The sequence below is a fragment of the Callospermophilus lateralis genome, chromosome 5 (genome assembly GCF_048772815.1).
Source record: "Callospermophilus lateralis isolate mCalLat2 chromosome 5, mCalLat2.hap1, whole genome shotgun sequence".
NCBI lineage: Eukaryota > Metazoa > Chordata > Mammalia > Rodentia > Sciuridae > Callospermophilus > Callospermophilus lateralis.
Window position 1 is genome coordinate 40,056,328 of NC_135309.1, and position 22,615 is coordinate 40,078,942.

General features: G+C 36.7%; 1 protein-coding gene across 1 annotated transcript in view; it reads left to right on the forward strand.

The window, feature by feature from the left end:
* The window catches only part of Rnf130 (ring finger protein 130), a 96,938-nt gene that overhangs the window by 56,790 nt on the left and 17,533 nt on the right, over positions 1-22,615 (forward strand). Inside the window, exons 4-5 of the mRNA XM_076856547.2 lie at positions 16,683-16,754; positions 19,197-19,279. Coding sequence (XP_076712662.1) covers positions 16,683-16,754; positions 19,197-19,279 — 155 coding nt within the window. The remainder of the gene's footprint in view (positions 1-16,682; positions 16,755-19,196; positions 19,280-22,615) is intronic.

Genomic DNA, 22,615 nt, shown 5'->3' on the forward strand with positions numbered 1-22,615 from the left:
ATTGACATTTGCCAAGAGGGTCAGATTTTGTGTTTGAGTTTGTCTGACATTCCTTCATGATTAGATTTAGATTATGTATACTTTCTGAGAAATACTGGCCTTTTGCATTTTTTAAACTTTATTTTGAGATAATTGAAGAGTTACTTGCATTTGTAAGAAATAATGCAGAGATCTGTTTTCCTCTAGTGATAATATATTGCTTGATTATAGTTAGTATTACAACTATAATTATAGTTAGTATTCCACATCAGAAATTGATGTGGATGTAATCTACTGATTTTACTGCATTCACTGGACTCTTTATGTGAGAGTATGTGTGTTTTTAGTTCTGTGAAATCTTATATTTATGTGACCATCACAGTCAAGATACACAACAGTTTCATCGCAAGGATTCCTCGTGCTACTGTTACAGTCATAGTACCTTCTTCCCTAACCCCTCACCACCACTAATCTGTTCCCCATGTCTACAGCTTTGTCGTCTCAAGAATGCTATGTATATAGAGATATATTGTGCTTCACCTCTAGAGTTTAGATTTCTTCATTCAGCATAATTCCCTTGATGTCCTTCCAACTTGGGAGTATCAGTAGTTTATTCTATTTTAATAATTTTGGCTTTAATTTGCATTTTCCAGTGACTACTGATGTTGATTATCTTTTCATGTGCTTATTTGCCATCCTCTTTAGTGAAATGTCCATTTATGTCTCTTGCCCATTTTCTGCCTGGATTGTTTTTTACTGGTCAGTTTCAGATGTGTGGTTTGCAAATACTTTCTTACATTCTAGTTTGTCTTTTCAACCTCTTTATTGGGTCTTTTAAAGAGCAAAAGTTTTTAATTATGATGAAGCTTAATATATGAATTTTTCCTTTTATGAATCGTGTTTTGTGTCAAATATAAAAAGAAAAACCCTGCCTAACCCTAAATATTCCAAAGATTTTCTTTTTATCTTCCCTAAAAGTTTTATAGTTTTCCTTTTTAAATTTAAGCTTGTAGTTTATTTATTGGAAACCTTTTCTCTTTTTTCTAATATATGCACTTAGGGGCTAGGGATATAGCTCAGTTTATAGAGTGCTTGCCCTGCATGCACAAGGCCCTGGGTTCTAATCCCCAGTACCACAAAAGAAAAACCTCTGATATATGGATTTAGAGCTATAGATTTTTCTCAGCACTTCTTTATCTGTGTCCCACACATTTTGAATTGTTAATTAATTTAACATGTTATGTTTTCATTCAGTTCTATGTTTTTTTTTTTCTTTTGAGACTTCCTCTTTGACTCATATGTTATTAAGAAATGTGTTTACCCAGGCACAGCAGCACGCCTGTAATCCCTGTGGCTTGGAGACTGAGGCAGCCTCAGCAATTTAGCAAAACCCTAAGGAATTTAGCAAGACCCTGTTTCTAAATAAAATAAAAGAAAGGGATAGGAATGTGACTCAGTGGTTAAGTGCCCCTGGGTTCAATCCCCAATACCAAAAAAAAAAAAAAAAAAGTTTAATATTCTTTATTATCTTGGTGTTATTGTCACATTATCTTAGTGACTCCATTATGATCAGCGAAATACTTTGATTCCTATTCTTTTTCTGTTTCTTAAGATTTGTTTTGTGATCTAGGATATGGTCTACCTTGATGAATGTTTCATGGGTGCTTAAAAAAAATGTGAATTGAGCTGCTATAAACATTGATGTGGCTGCACTACTGTAGTATGCTGATTTTAAGTCCTTTGGGGTATAAACCAAGGAGTGGGATAGCTGGGTCAAATGGAACCAGGTGTCCTTCAATAAATGAATGGATAAAGAAAATGTGGTATATATACTCAATGGATATTATTCCCCTTTAAAGAACAGAGAAATTATGGCATTTGCCAGTAAATGGATGGAATTGGATAATATCATGCCAAGTGAAATAAGCCACAAAACCAAAGGCCGAATGTTTTCTCTAACATGCAGATGCTAAGTCACAGTAAGGGGAAGGCATTAGAGAAGAATAGCGTTACTTAGATTAGTGAAGGGAGGGGAGGAGACGTGGGAATAGGAAAGAAGTGGAATGAAACAGACATTATTACTGTATGTATGTATGTGACTGCATGACCAATATGATTCTACAACATGTACACACAGAAAAATGAAATTATATCCCATCTATGATATATCAAAATGCATAAAAATTTAATTAAAAAATGTGTGTTCTGGGACTGGGGTTGTGGCTTAGTGGTAGAGCACTAGCATGTGTGAGGCCCTGGGTTAGATCCTCAGTACCACATAAAAATAAATAAATAATTTAAAAGAATAATTTCTTATAAAAAAAAATCTGTGTTCTACTGTTGGCGTGTGTATAAATTTCAAATCAGTGTACTCCCTAAGGAGCTGGGAGACTACTTTCCCACTGGGTGCTGGTGGAACTAGGGTAAGAGAAATAGTGTGATTTTCCCCTAAGCATCAGGCTAGAGTAGAATAGGTATTGCCCAGAAAAATTTTCTGATATTAGATCACCTTCTTCCTGGCACTTTGACTAGGAGGAATTAGGCTTTTCTTGGCTTTGTCTGTTTTTTGTGGGAAGTTCCAGATTGGAGGCTTCTGTAGCATGTTGTCTGAAATATATGGGAAGCAGTAAGGAAGCCCAAGGAGCTCAGAACCCTGCGTTTTCCTCAAGTCTCAAGGTTCCTGGATAGCATACCTCCTCTTTCCTTATTATAAATGCCATATGACTTTAAAATAAAAAACAGATTAAAGATTTTTTTAAAAAAAATACATTGCCATATGAAATACTGAAAATAAAATGAGGAAGAGCTGCTTGACAGAAAGCTATAGTAATAATTAGCTGAATGTAGCACTTCCAGAGACCTTTGGAAAAAACTCATAGTTGTCCCGGGAGCCTGCTGTTTGAAGATAGTGCTTTAATTAGCACCCAGTAAGAGGCCTATGTGAGATGAAGGAGTAAATGCAGTCACCATCTGGCACTGGCCATAAACAGGGCTTGTTTCCCTAGCATTTGTTTTGTGGCTCCTTTCAAAGCATCCCTCTCCAGACAGTGCTTCAGTGGAAAGTGATGTTCTGACCTTTTTTCTTCCTTCCGTTTTCCCTAACATTGTGAACTGCTTGATGAAATTTTTATGTGACTTAAAAAGCTTAGCTTATTAAAGTTTAATAAGCAGGTGGCAGCAACTTGACTGGTTGAAACATTTGTCTATTTTAAAAGAGAGGCCAGAACTAGTACCAAGGAAAAACAGTGAGTTAAGAAAGACTCTGATTTTCCCCAAGAAAATGTTATATAATGAAGCAGTTATTCTACAGAATATGTTACTAAGGAGAGCTACACATTGTAAATAGTTTTCTAATCACAATGTAAGCATAATGGTAACACTTCAGACCATTTTACATGTGATATAAAAATCTAAAGCTTTTGCTTTTAGTTTGCTTTGGCTTTTAGTTTACCGCTTAAGTGTCTGTGGTTTGTTCTTCCTGAAAAACTGTTTCAATACATCAGAATACTATGTTTAGGCACAGATAGCTCAGATGATGGCTAATGTTAAACTTAAATGTAATGTCACTTTTTAAGTTAAGTCAGCCATAGTTATTTTACTTAAAAGGGTAAATGTTTGGTGCTTTTATATTGAAACTGTGCCCAAGGATTTTTCTGAAAATTGTTATTTTTTTTCAATAATTCCATGATTGATATTGCACTTTTAGTCCCAAAGTAGTCAAATCTGATTCCTAAAACTACAATAAAATTTTTATTTTGCTGTTGAAGAAAAGGGCAGATACATAAATTTTCACAGCCTACCTAATAGAGTTTAGAATATCTTAAGATTTATTGTAAAAATACATATGTTATAGTTAAAGCTTTGTCCCAGGGTTTCATAAACTGACTTCCAGACCACTCACATATAATCGAATCAAGCCTTTATTGAAGCACACCGGTGGCAGCTGACCAGAACATAAAGCTGTTCCCCTGATCAGCCCCTAACAATTGCAAGGGCACTCCTTATAAGCCTGAAAACCACAAAAGGGATGTTCAGGGGGTCTAGCCAATGCAAACAAGCCAGGTTACAGAAGCGGGAGAGTGCAGTCAAGTGGAGGGAAGCCTAACCAATCACAGCCCAGTCACCCCAGTTACAGAAACAGAGCCCCGTTACCCTAGTTACAGAAATAATACCCCCTTAGGTAGTTCCGTGTTCTTAAAGGTTTCTATAGCAAAAGGAAAAGAACATCTTGCTCCAGTCATGACTCTTCTACTTGGCATGGTTGTTTTACAGGATGAAGTCATAAAACAAAATGGAGTCACATTTGCTCCTACTATCACATTCCCCACTGGTTTTAGTAGGTTTGATGTCAATCTTGCACATCATTAGGCCTCAGTTTTTTTTGTTTTTGTTTTTGTTTTTTTAATCCTTCTGTGTCTAAGGGACTATACTGGGCTCGCAAGACCATAAGTCTGACCTCATCTACATTTTTTTGTGTATACGGTTTAGGAGGGTTTTTAAGAGGCAGGGTCCTACAGTAATACCAATCAGGAGAAGGGACTAGGGGCCCAACTACAGCTGAACTGATGGTAGTCAACCAAGGGGACCATGAGAATAGGTTTTGGAACCAATTGCCTGAAGTTTCTGGTGCTTCATCTCTTTCCTTTAACCTGTTTCTCACAAGCGCCAAACTGTCCTTTATTATCCCAGAATGGTTTGCATAGAAACAAGTTTCTCCTGGGGCCATACAAAGTCCTCCTTGTTTCAGAAAGAGACCATCTAGACCTCATCTGTTTTGTAAGACTATTTCTGTCAGAGAGTCTAGTGAAACCTCTAGTTTGGAGATTGACTTTTCTAGTTTTCCTAAATCTATATTTATTTGATGGCTGAGGGACTTAAAATTTTTAGAGTTTGTGATAAGACCTGCAGTTCCTAAAGCAGTAGATCCAGCTATTTCCAAACCAGTTAGGAGGGGAACTAAAATGGAGGCAGCCCGTCTATGTTGATAAATCAGTGGGGCCTGGCCTTTTAATAAGTCCAGGTGTTCTTTTCCCTTTATTCCATCAAAATAGTAGGTTACATAGTTCAGAGTTATTGACAGTTTGGAAATTTAGTCAAGGAGTTCAAAGTGGGCCCCGGGAAGCACAATTTTTGGTGAACAGGGAGTTTTTTCCCACTTATAAGTTGGGTTGTGGAAGCAAGTGTCTCTTTCTGGGAGATCACCCAGGGTGATCTTGGGAGCAGTTTCCCAGGTACATCTTCCTGAGCTAGACATGTTGGCGAACATCTACATTGACCATAATTTTTCCTCTAATATTAGGGACCTCCAACTGCCGTAAGGGAAAAGGGTGATGACCGTTCTTGCTACTTACAGCTGAAAGGGGGTGATGTGCAGTGGGCAAGCAGTTTTGAGTCCCTTTTTAGAAACTGAGTGGGTCAAGGAGTCCATGGTAAAAATCTGGCTCAGGAAGAACAGGATGTAAATTCACCTGGGGTGGGCACTTGTATGAGAGAAACAAAAAGACATGAGTGCTGAAGTAAGATTAATACAAAATAGCAGTTGTAGCATCTGGAACCTGTCCATGAATATCATGAAAATTACAGAAATTAATAATTGTTTGCCAGGAGGCAGGAGACCTGAGGAAAATGTCCCAATAACAAGGCCTAACAAAGCCTAATAAGGCACTTTTTTAGGGAACATAAATCTTTAACATTGTCAGAATTATCAGGAATATAGACACAATATTTAGTTAAATTAGTTAATGTCATCTGGTTTTTGTAAAAATACCTTTTTGGCATGACCTCTGTGTTCAGTAAAGATCCTTTTGCTACTTAGGGCTAGATAATTATATTAATAAACATTGATTACACCTACCTATGTAGGAAGTTAGGAAGATCTGTAGGCCTTAAACTGAATAGAAACTTCTGGCATTTATTGGTAGTTATCAGGCATTTTTGCCTAACCTAAGAATTTTTCTTCTGTTGTCTCCAGTCTTACTTATTTTGGGGGATGCTAACACTAGTGTACATTTTAAGTTACATTAAAATAACTCTTGTTTCTTTTTAAATGTCCAGGAATGGCTGTGCTTTTGTTTAACTGTTTTTGCTAGGTGTTTAAGACCAAGCTGGTCAAACTGATCTTGTTTCTATCTATTGGTAAGAGTCAGCTGAGTTTCCTTGGAGGACATTCTTGGGGAATGTGTGAGTGGCATTTTAGCTCTGTTAGTGTCATCTGCATTAGAATGGGTCAAGGTCTTGCTGACCATCAGGCATGTCTCCTTTTTAAAATGACCCTCCTCTTTTGCAGCATGTACACTCATTGGCTTTCTGTTCTCCAGTGGTCTCATTAATCTCCCTTATCGGGAGGTTATGTGGCCTGGAGTTGCAAAGCTTTTTTCCTGTCCTGGGTTCAGGCTGACTTAGAGGGCAAGAGCCAAATATTGGGTTTTTTGGCCCCTTTTTTTTACCTTAATATTTAAATTTGGCCTTAAACATCCAGCAAGTCAGTTTTACCAGTTTTAAAGTAAGAATGCTGGGCTTTAACTTTAATCTTAATAACTTTACAGTTAATTTTTATATAATACAATATCCTTATTTTATTTATTAATTTATGTAATGCTGAAGATCTGCCTAAAGGCAAAGATGACACCTTAGCATCTACTGTATGATTTTTAAGATATTTTAAAAACTTTTTGCAAGAACTTTTTTAACATGTGGATATAGTATCTTAGACCTTATAAATGTCTCCAGGTTAGCAAAATGAAATATAACTTTATTACCTGTTTTCACTTTAAAAGTTCAGTAAGGCCTGGGTTTGTTAACTCAGTGGTAGATCGCTTGCCTCACACATATGAGCCACTGGGTTCAATCCTCAGCACCACATAAAAATAAATATATAAAATAAAGGTTTTGTGTCCATCTACAACTAAAAAATATTTTTAAAAGATTTAGTGAGTAGTCAATTGAGAATGCACTTGCATGTCAAAATATAGAAATATACCAAATGTCTCTGTATCAGGGAAGCTAATACTTACTAGTACTCTGCATTTATACATTTAAATCTTTGAAAAATTATGGGTTCAAAGTTTTTTCCTTCTAAATTGGGGGGATAAGTAGGAGTATTACATATACTATTCATACTTTTCTTCTAGAAAAGGATTGTATGGTCAAGAAAAGGCAACTACTTTTGTTATTATTGTATGATAGAATGAATTTTGTTTATTAGGGAGTAACAGTTCCAAAAGAACTAGAAAGAATAGGTGTTTGAACTGAGTTTATTATTTTTCTTATAATCTGTTGGGAAGGCAGACAGCATCATCAAAATTCTGTGTGGTATAAGTGTTTCTCTTTAGGCGCAAAATGATATTACTCCAGGTGAGTCAAGGACACTTCACAGAGAAGGTAGTGATGCTTGAGATGAAGTTCAAAGAATATGCCTGCAGCAGACAGAGACTGGGAGGAAAGTTAGGCAAAGTGATCATTTTCCACAGAGCTGAGGATAGATAAAGGAGACAGGAGAGTTGAATGGCAGAACGTTAGGAATAGTGGGGAGAAGGCTGGGAACTGTGAACCAATATTAGATGAGGACATTAACACTAGACTATGAAGGGCTTGAATCACATGCTAAGGAATTTAAACTTTATTCCCAAGAAATAAGAAGTCAAACCCAGGGTCTTCAGCAGTAGAGTAATGAAAGATTTTTCCTGATAGATAAGACTTGCAGGGGACATGGGGAGCTTGCTACTTAAGAGGGAAAACCTGAACACAAAGACAGATATTACTAAGCAGGGTATGTGGAAAGCTAAAAGGAGAGATTGGAGCACAGGGAGACAGCTTTCCTTTGACACAAAAAGGAAAAAGAAAGATAGGGAAAAGAGAGTGAATGAAGGAGGGTATAGATCATAAGACATTCCTGGGGTTTAACTAGTTTATTAGAGCTGTTCACAGAACTCAGAGGAACATTTAGTTATTAATAGTTTGCTATAAAGAATATTAGAAGGTTATCGATGAAGAGATCCGAAGCGTAAGATTATGTTAGAATTGACATGGAGCCCTCTCCTGGTATGCTACAGCCCACCTTCCACACCTTTGCTATCCAGAAACTCTCCAAATCCAGTCCTTTTGGGATTTTATAGAAGCTTCATTATATAGGCATGGCTGATTGAATCATTGGCCATGGGTGGTAAAGCAGTTTAACCTTTGAGGACCCCCCCACCCCCATCCCTATTGAGGTTGTGTCTCAAAAGTCTTAACCTCTCAAAGCTTGTCTTAGTCTTCCTTTTGACCATTTACCTTCGTGGGGCTGTAGCTCAGTGGTGGAGAACTTGCCTAGCATGTGTGAGGCACGATTCTCAGCATGCATATAAATAAGTAAAATAAACGTCCGTTGGCAACTAAAAAATATTAAAAGAAAAAAGCTGAAATTAAGTAATAACTCTATAACTTTATTTATTTTGAATTATAGATAACAGTATAAATACCTAGCTTATTTTTTCTTTTTTCAAAAACATAGTTTCTCTGTCCATAGCCATGACAATTTAGAAACAATGAATATCCCTGTTTATAAAAGAAGACAATAAACTCTGAAGGAATAGCAGAATTTGGGAAAATACTGTTTGGGGGTTCAGTGGCAGAGCACTTCCCGAGCATGTGTGAGCCCTGAGTTTGACCCTCCCCCAGCACCACACACAAAAAAAGAAAGACAAAAATTGCTATTTTACATCCTCAATAAAATAATGAATTTCTGCCTTACCCCATTTCACCCTAGACTGCTCTAGGGTTGTCTTTAAATGTCACTTTCTACATAGAGGAACCTAGGGATCCTTGGGGAAATTACTACAAACCTACAGCTAAAAATGTATAAAGTGGATCTTCTGTCATAAAACCAAGAAGGTATTAAGACCATAGTGGTAGTGGTATAAGTATTTAGTTGTCTTCTTAAAGGACCTCTCCATATCCACAAATGAGGCAGTTATAGCATGTAATGAATAAAAACTGCAAGTGATTTGAAACTAGAGGTTGTTGGAGGACCAACTTGTTACTCTAAAAATCAGAGTTTTGAAAAAATCCTGGTTTTTCTATTCAGATTATTGAATGGTAATCAGTTCATGAGGGAAAACTTTTTATAGAAGAATTTCAAGTAATAAATGAATTATGGAATTAGAAAATTATTATTGAAATGATGGGTTTAGTTAAAGATAATCCATGGTTGATAAAATTCGTGTGAGATTTAAAATGGATAGACCAGGCTGACAAAACCTGAATACACTAATCATGCTTCATATCACCAGGATATCACTTGGTAGGAGTTATTCTTGCTAAAGCAATTGAACCTAAGAACAGTTGTCTAAGAAATGGACCAAATAAATGACACCAAGAAGAACCAGACAATTTAAAATGTGGGATATTCTGTATAACAAATAACCCAGTTTTATCCTTTAAAAATGGTATTTAAATATAAAAGTATGGTTAGAGACATCTGCTTTGGGCTAAGATGTAAAAATGGACTTGGTTTGCCCTCTTGTCTGAAACAGTTAATAAGAAAACAACTTCAAAACATTAGATATCAGGCAGCAACGGACAGAATTTCCTGAAAAATGGAAAACAAATGAGATGATCCTAGGATTGTTCATTTTAAATGTCTTGAGAGAGTTTCCAGGTGACTATATAGAGGGCCATGGCAGAATACAATAGCCTGCTTCCTTGGAAGGAACAGATCTGAGATCTAGGAGAACAACCTGACTGGTATTCTTAGAGCACAGTAATGAAGAGAAGAGAAATGTATGGGGGCGGGGGGAACACCCTGAGATCTACAGAGTCCAACTGTCTTGCATATTTTCCAGAGTACTAATCAACCCATATGTGTGAAAACTATCTAAGACTGGGATGGGGGATGGGAGAAATCCAAAGAGTTGAGGGTACAGTATATATTCAGAACTGAATTTTCATTTTCTACTTCCAGATGAGATTGGGCAAGTTCAGGATGGTATGGCCATAGATTCACTTTCTACTTCCAAACCTCTCCCTGCATCATTCCCAAGTCATTAAATAATGACTCTTCTTTTCTAAGTGGCATAAGCCCCAAACCATGGTGTTATCTACACCCCGCTTCTCTTTGTCTTACACTCCACATCAAATCCACCTACCTTCAAATATATTCTATACAATAACTATGGAGGTGAGAGACTTACACCCTGAAAACTAAAAAATATTGCTTAAGGGAATTAAAGAAGATGCACATACAGACTGAGTAGCCCTTATCTTAGTGTTCAGGACTAGAAGTGTTTCAGATTTCTGAGTTTTCTAGATTTGAGGATACTTGCATCCTTTTTACTGGTTGAGTATCCCTAATCCAAAAATCTGAAATTCAAGATGTTCCAAAATCCAAAATGTTCTGAGCACATGATTTCAGAGCATTTTGGATTTCAGATTTTCTGAGTATGAATGCTCAACATGTAAATGCAAAGAAATCCTGTGTTCATGAATTGAATATTCTAAATTGTTTAGATGTTAGTACTACCTAAGTGATCCAGCGATTCATTGAAGTCCTTATCAAAATCCTAATGCTATTTTTTCTCCAAAATAGAAAAATCCATGCTAAAATATATATGAAATCTCAAGAGATCCTCAATAGCTAAAAATTCTTCTAAAAGAAGGAAAAGTTAAAGGTCTCATGCTTCCCAATTTTAAATTGTGCTACAAAGTTACAATCAACCCAGTTTGATGCTGGCATAAAGACAGATTTGTATGCCAGTAGAATAGAAAAGGGTGCCAAGATCATTCATTGGGGTTAGGAAAGTCTTTAATAACAGTGGTAGGAAAACTGGTTGTCAACATGCAAAAGAATGAAGTTGAACTCTTACACTGTTTACAAAAATTAATTCAGAATGGACCAAAGACCTATACACAAGAGCCAGAACTATAAAATTTTGGAATAAGATGTAGGAGAAAAGCTTTGTAACACCGAATCTGGCATTGATATCTTGGTTCTGGTACCAAAAGGAAATGAGGAGGAATTGATACAGTGAAGTACATACATCAAAATTGAAGACATCTATGCATAGTAAGATAGAGGAAGGAGAATAGGGGGAGGACGAGAGGAGGGAAAATGGGGAAAATGGGGACTGAAATGGAGTAAATCAAATTTCATGCATTTATGATTTTGTCAAAATGAACCCAGCTTCTATGTGTAACTAGAATTCTGTAATAAAAAATGAAATAAATAAAATTACATAAAAACATCTATGCATTAAAAAATCAACAAAAAGGCAACCATTGAATGGGACAAAATATTTTCAAATCTTAAGGGGGTTAATATCCAGAATATTTAAAGAACTTTTTACTGTACTGTATGTAGTATAGTTAAAAAAAAAAAAACTAAAAATAGACCAAAGAATAAATATATACTTCTCCAAAGAAAATACAAGTGCCCAATAAGCACATAAAAAGATGCTTAATATCACTAATCATTAAGGAAATGCAAATCAAACCATAATGAGTTATCACTGGACACCCATTAGGATGGCTAATATAAAAACAAAAAACCAATAACAGTTGGCATAAATCTGGAGGAATTAGAACCTTGTGTATTGCCAGTACATATGTAAAGTGATGTGTCTGCTGTGAAAAATGATATGGCAGTTTTTTAAAACGTTCAGCATTAATTTTAATATGATGCAATTACTCCATTCTGGTTTTATACCTAAAAGAATAGAAAACAGACTCAAATAGATCATTTGTTTTACCCATGTTCATAGCAACATAATTGTTAATAGGCAAAAGGCAGAAGTAGCCCAACCCAAGATCCCATCTACAGATAAGTGGATAAATAAAATGTCACATATACATAGAACCAGAATATTATTCAGCCTTCAAAAAGGAAGGAAATTTTGAGACTTGCTATAATGAGGATGAAGCTTGAAGATTTTATGCAATGTGAAATATGCCAAAGAAAAACACTTTGATTCCTCTTTTAAGGTAGCTAGAATAGTCAAAATTATAGAAACAGAAAGTAAAATGGTTGTTGCCAAGGGCTGGAGGAAAGGAGATTGGGGAGTAGCTATCTCATGCATATAGTTTTTGTTTTGTAAGGTTAAGAGTTTGAGATGCACAACAGTGGTATAGTTGACTCACTAAGCTGTACACTTAAAAATGGTTAAGATGGCAAATTTAATGTTATGTATGTTTTAATGTCTTAAAAGGATAATTGAAACATGATAACTATGTAGAGTATGTTAAATTTATTTATAAGTAAAATGGATAACAACAATAACACAAAGGCCAAGAGGGGAATCAAAGTATACTGTATAAGGCTTTCATATTGTACAGGATGAGTATAATTACTTGAAGTTCAACTGTGATTACATATGTATGGGTTAAACCAGGCATGGTGGTGCATGTGTATGATCTCATGGCTTGGGAGGCGGAGGCAGGAGGATTGCAGTTCAAAGCCAGTCTCAGCAACTTAGGCCCTAATCAACTTAGAAACTGTCTCAAAATAAATATATGAATGAATGAATGAATGAATGAAAAAAACAGATGAAAGCGGCTGAGAATATGGCTCAGTGGTTAAGCACCCCTGGATTCAATTGCTGGTACCAAAAAAAAAAAAAAATGTGTTAATCCTAAAGCAACCACTAAAATAACACAAATAAGAATAATAATTGGGGTGGAGCTGTGGCTCAGTGGTAGAGTGCTCGCCTAGCGTGCATGAGGAACTGGGTTCTATCCTCAGCACCACATAAATGTAAAATAAGATATTGTGTCCACCTAAAACTTAAGAATAAATATTTTTAAAATAATAATCAACAAAGGAGATATATGGAGTCATTAAAATCATTAAATTTCTCAGCCCAAAAAGGGGAAAAGGGGGAAAGGGAATAGAAAACAAATACCAAGTAGATAGACTTAAACATATCCATAATCACACTAAAGTATATGCCTAAATACCCTCATTTGAAGCAGAGATTAAGAGATTAGGATACAGGGGGCTGGGGATGTGGCTCAAGCGGTAGCGCGCTCGCCTGGCATGCGTGCGGCCCGGGTTTGATCCTCAGCACCACATACAAAAACAAAGATGTTGTGTCCGCCAAAAAAAAAAAACTAAAAAATAAATATTAAAAAAAAGAGAGAGAGAGATTGGGATATAGAGCTTGGTATGAGGCCTTGGGATTGATCCCAAGCACTACAATAAACAAATAAGTATAAAAATATGAATAGGTTAAAAGGATGAAAAAATTTTACCAGACCAACACAAATTAAAGTTGAAGTGACTACATTAATACTGGAGTAGATTTCATGGCAGTTATTGCCAGGGATAAAATTGACTTCTTAATAAACTGGTTACTTGAACAAGAGGATGTTATAATCCTGAATGGTTATGCGTCTAGTAACAGTGCTTCAAAAACTTGAAGTGAGGACCCAGAACTACAGTGTGAAATAAATAAAACTATAATTATAGTTGGAGAGTTCAAAACCCCTCTTGAAAACTAGAAAAATAAATAGACCAAAAAATCAGTAAGTATATAAAATACAAATAACATAAATATCAAATGTGACCTGATTGACATTTATAGAAAATGCCATCCAGCAAAAGTAAGATACACAGTCTTTTGAAGTACACTCAAGACCATAAAACAGATCTCAATAGATCCTTATTCCCCACTCCTACCCCGCTACTGGGGATTAAACCCAGGAACATTTTACCATAGAACTTCATCTTCAGTCTCTTTTATTCTTATTTTTTTTCTCTAAATAGGCTCTCCCTAAATTGCCCAAGCTGACCTCAAAATTTAATTCCTTCTACCTCATCCTCTGGATTTAGTTTCAATAGATTCCTTAAAGGATTCAAGTTCACACAAAATATGTTCTCTAACCACTTGAAATTAAGTAAGAAATCAATAACAAGTATCTCTGAGATACCCTAAATATTTGGAAATTAACTTCTAAACAATTAATGGGATAAAGAAGATATTAAAAGGGAAATTGGAAAACAATTTAAACTGAATGAAAATGAATTAAATGTATTAAAATTTAGAGGATGCAACTAAAGTAGTTCTTGAAAATACAAGTACATAGAGTTTCAAAGTGTAATATTTAATATATGTCAAAGTGTACCCTCTAAGTATATGTAATTAAGTCATATCTCCATAAGACTATTAAAAATGGCGGGGGAGTATGATAGATGGAACTCAGGCTAAGAGATTTTATTTATTTTTTATTGGTTATTCAAAACATTACAAAGATTGCAGAAGCACATCGGTTACACATCCACATTTTTACAGAATGCCATAATAATAACTGTTGTATTCTGCTACCTTTCCTATCCTCTACTATCCCCCCTCCCCTCCCCTCCCATCTTCTCTCTCTACCCCATCTACTGTAATTCATTTCTCTCCTTATTTTTTTCCCATTCCCCTCACAACCTCTTATATGTAATTTTGTATAACAATGAGGGTCTCCTTCCATTTCCATGCAATTTCCCTTTTCTCTTCCTTTCCCTCCCACCTCATGACTCTGTTAAATGTTAATCTTTTCCTCCTGCTCTTCCTCCCTGCTCTGTTCTTAGTTGCTCTCATTATATCAAAGAAGACATTTGGCATTTGTTTTTTAGGGATTGGCTAGTTTCACTTAGCATAATCTGCTCTAATGCCATCCATTTCCCTGCAAATTCCATGATTTGTCATTTTTTAGTGCTGCGTAATACTCCATGGTGTATAGATGCCACATTTTTTAATCCATTCATCCATTGAAGGGCCTCTGGGTTGGTTCCACAGTCTAGCTATTGTGAATTGTGCTCGTATGAACATCGATGTGGCAGTATCCCTGTAGTACGTTCTTTTAAGGTCTTCAGGGAATAGTCCGAGAAGGGCAATAGCTGGGTCAAATGGTGGTTCCATTCCCAGCTTTCCCAGGAATCTCCATACTGCTTTCCATATTGGCCGCACCAATTTGCAGTCCCACCAGCAATGTACAAGAGTACCCTTTTCCCCACATCCTCTCCAGCACTTGTTGTTGTTTGACTTCAGAATGGCTGCCAATCTTACTGGAGTGAGATGGTATCTTAGGGTGGTTTTGATTTGCATTTCTCTGACTGCTAGAGATGGTGAGCATTTTTTCATGTACTTGTTGATTGATTGATGTCCTCCTCTGAGAAGTGTCTGTTCAGGTCTTTGGCCCATTTGTTGATTGGGTTATTTGTTTTCTTATTGTTTAATTTTTTGAGTTCTTTGGATATTAGGGCTCTATCTGAAGTGTTTACCTGTTTACCTCTCTTATTGTTTCTCTTGCTGAGAAAAAACTTTTTAGTTTAAGTAAGTCCCATTTGTTGATTCTTGTTATTAACTCCTGTGCTATGGGTGTCCTATTGAGGAATTTGGAGCCCAACCCCACAATATGTAGATCGGAGGCTAAGAGATTTTAGAGACTTAGGAACCAAGTGTAGTGTTTGAATTTGTATCCTGATTCAAATAAGCCAAATACAAAAGCTATTCTGTAGATAACTAGGGAAATTGTAGTGTGGTCTAAAAGACAATGTGATTTTTTTAAAAATCCCCCTGAAAGAATCTGAAGTCTCCCCCTTATTTTAGTCCTAACCTTATTTCTGTAGCTTCAGCATCTGCCTCTGCTCACAGTTTCAGTTATAGAGTTATATAAATGACCATCTCTCCCAGTATGCCTGGGGCAGTTTCAGTTTGTACCCATCCTCCCAGTGTGAACTCTTGACTCACAAAGCATTCTGATTTGAGAAGTCAAATAGCTGCTCACAGTAATTAAATTAAAGTGTACATCCCTTCCCACACCTGTTTTTTATACCAGTTTTTCTTTAGGTCTACAAACTTCCTTTGTCTAAAACCCCGCTTCCTAATCCTATGGTCTTATCTAACTCCTTCCTTCTTAGTTTTCCAAGTCTTTGCTTTGGCATCATTTCCTCAAATCCTTCCCTGACATTCCTGTGCTCTGTCCCCAACCTAAATGAGGTTGCCTCCTTTTCCTGTCATCCCATCCAGAGTGGCCTGTCTTATACATTAGGTTAGAATATGTTTACTAGTCTTTTCCCAATGCAGACAGTGTCTCGAGGCTAGGCGTTTACTGTCTTTCCTTTGGGGGTCATTAGTATCTGGCATTGCTAGCAATGTCTGGCAAAATGTTGGATAAATCTAGTTTTAGAGATAGTATCTGAGTTAACCCTCTCAAATGAGAATAATTTGACCCTGGGTAGGTAGGTAAATGTACCTTCCTAAAGTTACAGAGAATAGTAGTAGCAGAGCAAGAGTAGAACTTGTGACCATGGTATATGCTATAATAAAAATTTGAAGGAGCACTGAAGATTTCTTTTGCTAGGATGGTTTATATCCCAAACAGTGATCATCCCTAGAGCATAGTGGAAAAGCTGTTAGAGCAGGAGTAGTATCTTTGGAGTACACAGAATTAGATTGTGATAATGCATTCATATTTAACATATTTATTAAACACAAAATGCAAATGTGATTATGACACCCAGCTATAATAAACTTTTTATATAATCAGAACACAGAATATATGGTACATATATCCTTGATTCTCCAGATTTCTAACTTTGAATTGCTGTTTTAGACTCCCCTTACATGATATGATAAAGAGTGGTATAGGATAACAGGGACTTTATACCTTCAGTTATTAAAAAATAAAGACCATCATTTGAAGATCTTATACTTAATGTCTGTCTTTATTTGTCATTTCTTTAGCGTCGTCTTGGAGATGCAGCCAAGAAAGCCATCAGTAAATTGACAACCAGAACAGTAAAAAAGGGCGATAAGGTACAGTAATGAAATAACTTTAAATAGCCTTCTCTTTGAAAATGTGATTTACTATGCCTGTCATCTGAAAGCCCTTCAATTAGCCTTCTCACTTTCTTGGAGGACGTCAAAGCTTTTGTCATTAGTAACTTTACAAGACTACTTACAGATGACTCTGATTTTTTTTCTTTAAAACCCAGCATACATTTTCCAAGAATTAATTCATCCATCTTTCCTTCCTTCCTTTCTTCCTTTCTCAGTACTAGGGATCGAACCCAGGGTCACTGTTACTACTGAGCTACACTCCAGCCCTTTTTATTTTGAATTTTGAGACAGGGTCTTTGCAAAGTTGCTGAGGCTGTCCTCAAACTTGCAATCTTCCTTCCTGCCTCAGCCTCCCAAATTGCTGGACTATAGGCCTGAGCCATCATAGCTGGCTATTCCAAGAATTCTGTGGGACAGTTTGTCATTATAGTCAGGAGATGTGTGTTATCTGCCTATATTTCTTGTTTTTGCTTGCATCTCTTGGGTTTTGTTTCTTTACCCCCTTAAAACTGAAGACCTGTATTTCTAGGATATTTCAGTTAACAGGGTGATCTCTTTACGGTATGCTAAGCATTTTTTTAAAAGAAGAATACACTTTTTCAGAGTTGGGCCTGCTTCTTTGGGGGAAAAACAAAATTTTTTAGTTGTAGATGGACACAGTAACTTTATTTTATTTATTTATTTTTATGTGGTGCTGAGGATTGAACCCAGTGGCTCACACATGCTAGGCAAGCGCTCTACCACTGAGCCACAACCCCAGCCCAGGCCTGCTTCTTAAGGAGACCAAATAAGAAAGGCAGTAACAAAAAGCTATAACTGAAATTTTTAACTAAAATTTCATAATTAGAGTTCTAATTATGGTGGAGCCTTAATTCTCCAAATTAATAGCCTTTAATGTTAAGTTTCTATATACTGTCATTCAGGCTTATCAAGAATGAAAAAATTGTATCTAAGGACATAAAACTCAAACTGCCTCCTATTCCATACCCAGTGTTAATGTTTTAGCAGAGTCCTGAAAGGATGAATTTCAGATAATTCTCTGTCTTAAGTTTTCTCACTTTTTTTTTTTTTTAACTGTACTCATTTTATCCCCACTGCCTTGACATAAGTATATCTAGTTGCCTTTGGCACAGCTCTGGAGGTAGTGGATTTCGTTATACCCTAAGGAAAGAATAAGGAAAATGTCACTTGCAGAAAATACAAACAGCATCAAAACAGCTGCTGTACTTAACTCCAAAGAGTGGTCTTTCTTGGCCTGTTGGTCTTCAACTGCCATTATTTTGAAATTCTCAGGAGCTGGTCTAACCTACCTTTCTTACTCCATGCTAGCACCAAACAATATTACCAGCCAGGTGCAGTGGTGCACACATATATTCTCAGCTACTCAAGAGGCTGAAGCAGGAACACTCACCTAAGATGTGTGAGGCCCTTGGTTTGGGTAGGGATAGAATCTTTCTTTTAATTATTAAAGCCAACACATCTTAATTTGTACCTCTTAGACTTGCCAAGAACTGTACCACTGAGTTGCAGTTAAAGTGGCAGTGACACAGCAAATAGGTTCACCTTTCCAGACTTGGATTGTTGGCATGCTGTTTTATGACAATTAAGATAGAACCCTCTTAAGCCCTGAGGAGGAAGGAAATCATCCTGGTGACTAAACACACTTTTCCTAATTTTTTTTTCTTTTGATGGTACTGGGTATTGAACCCAGACCTTAAATATGCTAGACAAGCATGTTAACATTGGGCTACTTACCCTGCTCTTTTTAAATTTTAAGACAAGGTCACACTAAGTTGCCCAAGTCAGCCTTCAATTTGTGATCCTTTTTGCCTCAACCTCCCAGGTAGCTGGGATGAAAGGTATATAACATTATGCCTGGCTCCTTGACTCTTGATAAAGACCCATTATTAAGTTGATCCAGTTATCTTTCTCTACCCCAAATCAGTGACCAGATGCAGTGCTCCCATAGCTGGTGTAAGTCTTTATATAGCAGTCTACTGAGGGATCACCATCTTTGTGCCTGTACTTAAGGAGATGATGAGGTGATTCTCCTGATGATGACCCAGCTTTTGTACAGTATTCTGTGAAACCTGTTCAGATAAACCAGTAGTACAGTGGAAGTGGAAGGTGGGCAGAGATAATGGTGATCCAAGGTGACAGTTGATGTGAATCTTGACAGTAGTTAGAATTCTTAGTCTAAGATATATCATAGACAGAAGTAGTATTGATTATTATACAAGTTTAAGAAAAAGATTGGCTTAGGTATAATTTATATCAGTGTCGTTAAACAATTGGAAACATTATTTTTAATACCTTTCACTTTATAACCTCTTGCTTAGCATAATTGTCACAGAAACACACTTAGCTGAATTTTATACACGTAGCATGTGACTTGTGATCCTTTGCTTTTCGTTTCAGGAAACAGACCCAGACTTTGATCATTGTGCAGTCTGCATAGAGAGCTATAAGCAGAATGATGTTGTTCGGATCCTGCCCTGCAAGTATGTCAGCTTTGTATGTTTGAAAAGAATGATATTAATGTGTTTGTATGTCTCCCTTTTAGAATGAGTGTCCACTTGCTTCTGAGAACCTCCTAATCAACGGCTCTTCTAACCAGCCAAGACCCTGCTGCATATTGCTCATATTGGGAGGTTGTGGTCAACAAAGAGCAGTTTTGCCTCACAAAAACTGATTGCACATGTATTATAAAAGAAATACATATGGCACAACCTCCAGATTTTCAAACCTTAGAGTTTTTATTCTGTGATTTCTGTGGGTTTCAAAAACAGCCCCTTTTCCTCTCCATCTTCAATCACAATTCACTAGGCCCTACAGCGAGACCCAAAGAGTGTTCGTCTTCCTCTGGGATTTGGATTTCTTTTTCTTATTTTTTTTTCTTTCTTTCTTTATTTTTTTTCTGAACATAGATTATACACAGTGGAAGGACTGACTGATACTTGCTTTTTGCCTGCTGTGGGTCACATACTCTCCGCAGGTTACATTTACTGTCTCCTCTGATCTTCCCAATAATCCAAAAAGGATGTTGTTCTCCCATTTTTATTAGTCAACATTTTGTTACTAGAACCAAGTATCAGGCATGTTCTATCTATGAAGAAAGGGAGATTTATTTAGCTCACAGTTTTGGGGCTAAATAGAAAGCCCAAGATCAAAAGTCCATAAATGGGTAGATCCCATGAGTTTGGCCTCTGGTGTGGTAGCAGATGGCAGCACATCATAGTGAACCCACATACAAGCAAATGGTCACTTCTCAAAAAGGAGCAGAGATGGGCTGGGAATATATCTCAGTTGGTAGAGTGCTTGCTTCACATGCACAAGGCCCTGGTTCAATCCGCAGCACTACCAAAAAAAAAAGCAAAGAGAGAGAAGACACAGGACAAGTTTGCTTGTTTTGTAACACTCTTGTGGGAACTGCCAAGGGGGTTTCACAAGAAATACCTCTTACCCCTCGGTGACCTAAGAAGGATCTTTCACTGTGTCCCATTCCTCAAAGATTCCATTCTTCACCTTCACCACCCTGGGGACCAAGCCTTTAATCACAATGGAACGTTGTGGGTCACTCAAGCCACAGTACCCTTGTGCAGTGAAGGATAATGAAGCCAATAGAGTTTCTAAGATCACACAATTCAAAAAATGGTACAGCTGAGGTATACATCTACCTTTAATGCCAGCACTCCTCTCATAGTACCACATACCTCCCTCTAGAGCATTTACTGAAACTTTAATGCCTAAAAAGAGCTTTCTTTTTAAGCCTGTTGGTGTCTTCCATGATCTTATCCCAAATTAGGGAATGCAAACATTAAAAAATAGTATTCAAAGCATCATCTGGAAAAGAATAAAAGAACACTACTGATAAGCCTTACACCTAAGAAATTTCCTTTCTTCTCCCCTCTTTTCTTTAAAAGATATCCACATAGCTTGACCCAGCCTTCTAATAATACAAAATGTGAATGATTAAAATATTGGTGAATAGTTGTCTCCATAAGGCTACTGATCTTACTTTACTTAGTCACAAAGTAATCTCTTCTGAGCCTAGGATGATCTGGGTGAGGGTTTGTTGTTATTGTTGTTTTTTAATTGTAGTACTTAAGAATAATTCTGTATACTAAAACAGAAATCCAAGATTCTAAAAGTCAAATCATTCTACTTTATACATAAAAGAAAATCTATCAAACTAAACATAAGCTGTCCTATAGAAAATTAAATTATATCAAGACAGTTTTTTCTTATTTCTAATTATTTACAATCTAAAACATGAGGCTAAAGGAAATGTATATACAAATACAAATCAGGAAAAGGATCAGTAGGATAATTATAAAGCATAGTCAGAAAATGCCAACTTTGACCACAAAGAAGCCAAGACTTTACAAATTCTCTGTCATCTTATCCCAGGTTCCCCTGAAACCAAATGGTACCTAAAGAGTGGAGGAGCCATTTAGTTATTACTAAAATGAAATTGTCTTCCTCAGGAGAGTCTCAGCCTGAAATAGTTGATTCTGGGAAATTTGCTGTCATTCTCTCCATCCCTAAAGCCTGTTTTTAAAAATTTTATTCTGAGGATTTTTGTTTGTTTTTGTTTTTCATTTTCCTCAGCTTAACCCAGAGCTTTCCAAATCTGACCATACATTAGGATCAATAGGGGAGCTTTCAGAAATACCTTAAATGGAGCCTAGGCATATTTATTTTAATAAGACCACATTCTCCATTAAAGCTTAAAGCCTTGGTTGATATTAACTGTTTCTGTGACTGAAACTGGAAAACTGGTTCTCAACTTTCATATTTGTAGTCTTCTTTTGAAAATTAGAAATTTTGGCAAACTTAACAGAATTTCTTTGCACCCCTAGTAGTAGCACTGTTCACTTGTATGTCTTGGCCCTTATTTTTGATTATGCTTGCTGCCCTGACTGTGTGTCAAAAGTTCTCCATGTTGCTTTGGAGCCTGCTGTTATATGTTACTCTTACTCCTCAATTCTGGGCAAGTGGCCTCTTTCTCTAAACTATATTGTTGAACCTGCTCAGCAAAACATTTTACCTCACTGAAATGGTAACAACAGTATGATCCTCAGGTGTAATAAAAATTAAATTATTTCCTCATTATGCAATATTTTTAAAACTCTTTTTTTTTTTAATATTTATTTTTTAGGTGTAGATGGACACAACACAATGCCTTTATTTTTATGTAGTGCTAGGCGAGCGCTCTACCACTGAGCCACAAACCCAGCCCTCCACATTATGCAATATTTTGTGACAACCTTTGACCTACAAGAGGTTTTCTCAGCTTTGACATTTGGGATCACATAATGCTTTGTGTGGAGGAGGGGTCTGGAAAGGTGATTTTGTGCACGACAATATTTAGCATATTTTTGGCCATTAACTACTAGAGGACAAAAGCATCCACACCATACATCTGTGACAATGAAAAATGTCTCCAGATGTGGACCACTGATGCAGAGGATATCTTCACACAAATGTTCTTTACCGCAAATCTTCTCCAAGCTTCTTTTTTCCAGTGGATGTATCTCAAGTTACTTTGTATAATCTCTTACCTCATGCTTCAGCTTATCCTCCTTTTACCTCCAGTACCCTCCCTTTCTCTTTTGTCTCTATGGTCTTTGAACCCAAGCCTGCCATGCTTCCTTTATTATGCATCTCTGTCCCTCTCTGTCTTCCCAAAGTTCTCTGAACATATTGAACAGGCAGGGCTCTACTCCACAGCTATGCCTCAGTTACTGCCCACAGCCCTCCTCCTGCCTTATTTGTCCTCCCTGTTCATCACAGCAGCACTTCCAGGTGTTTTCATTCTCCTTAAACACCTTAAC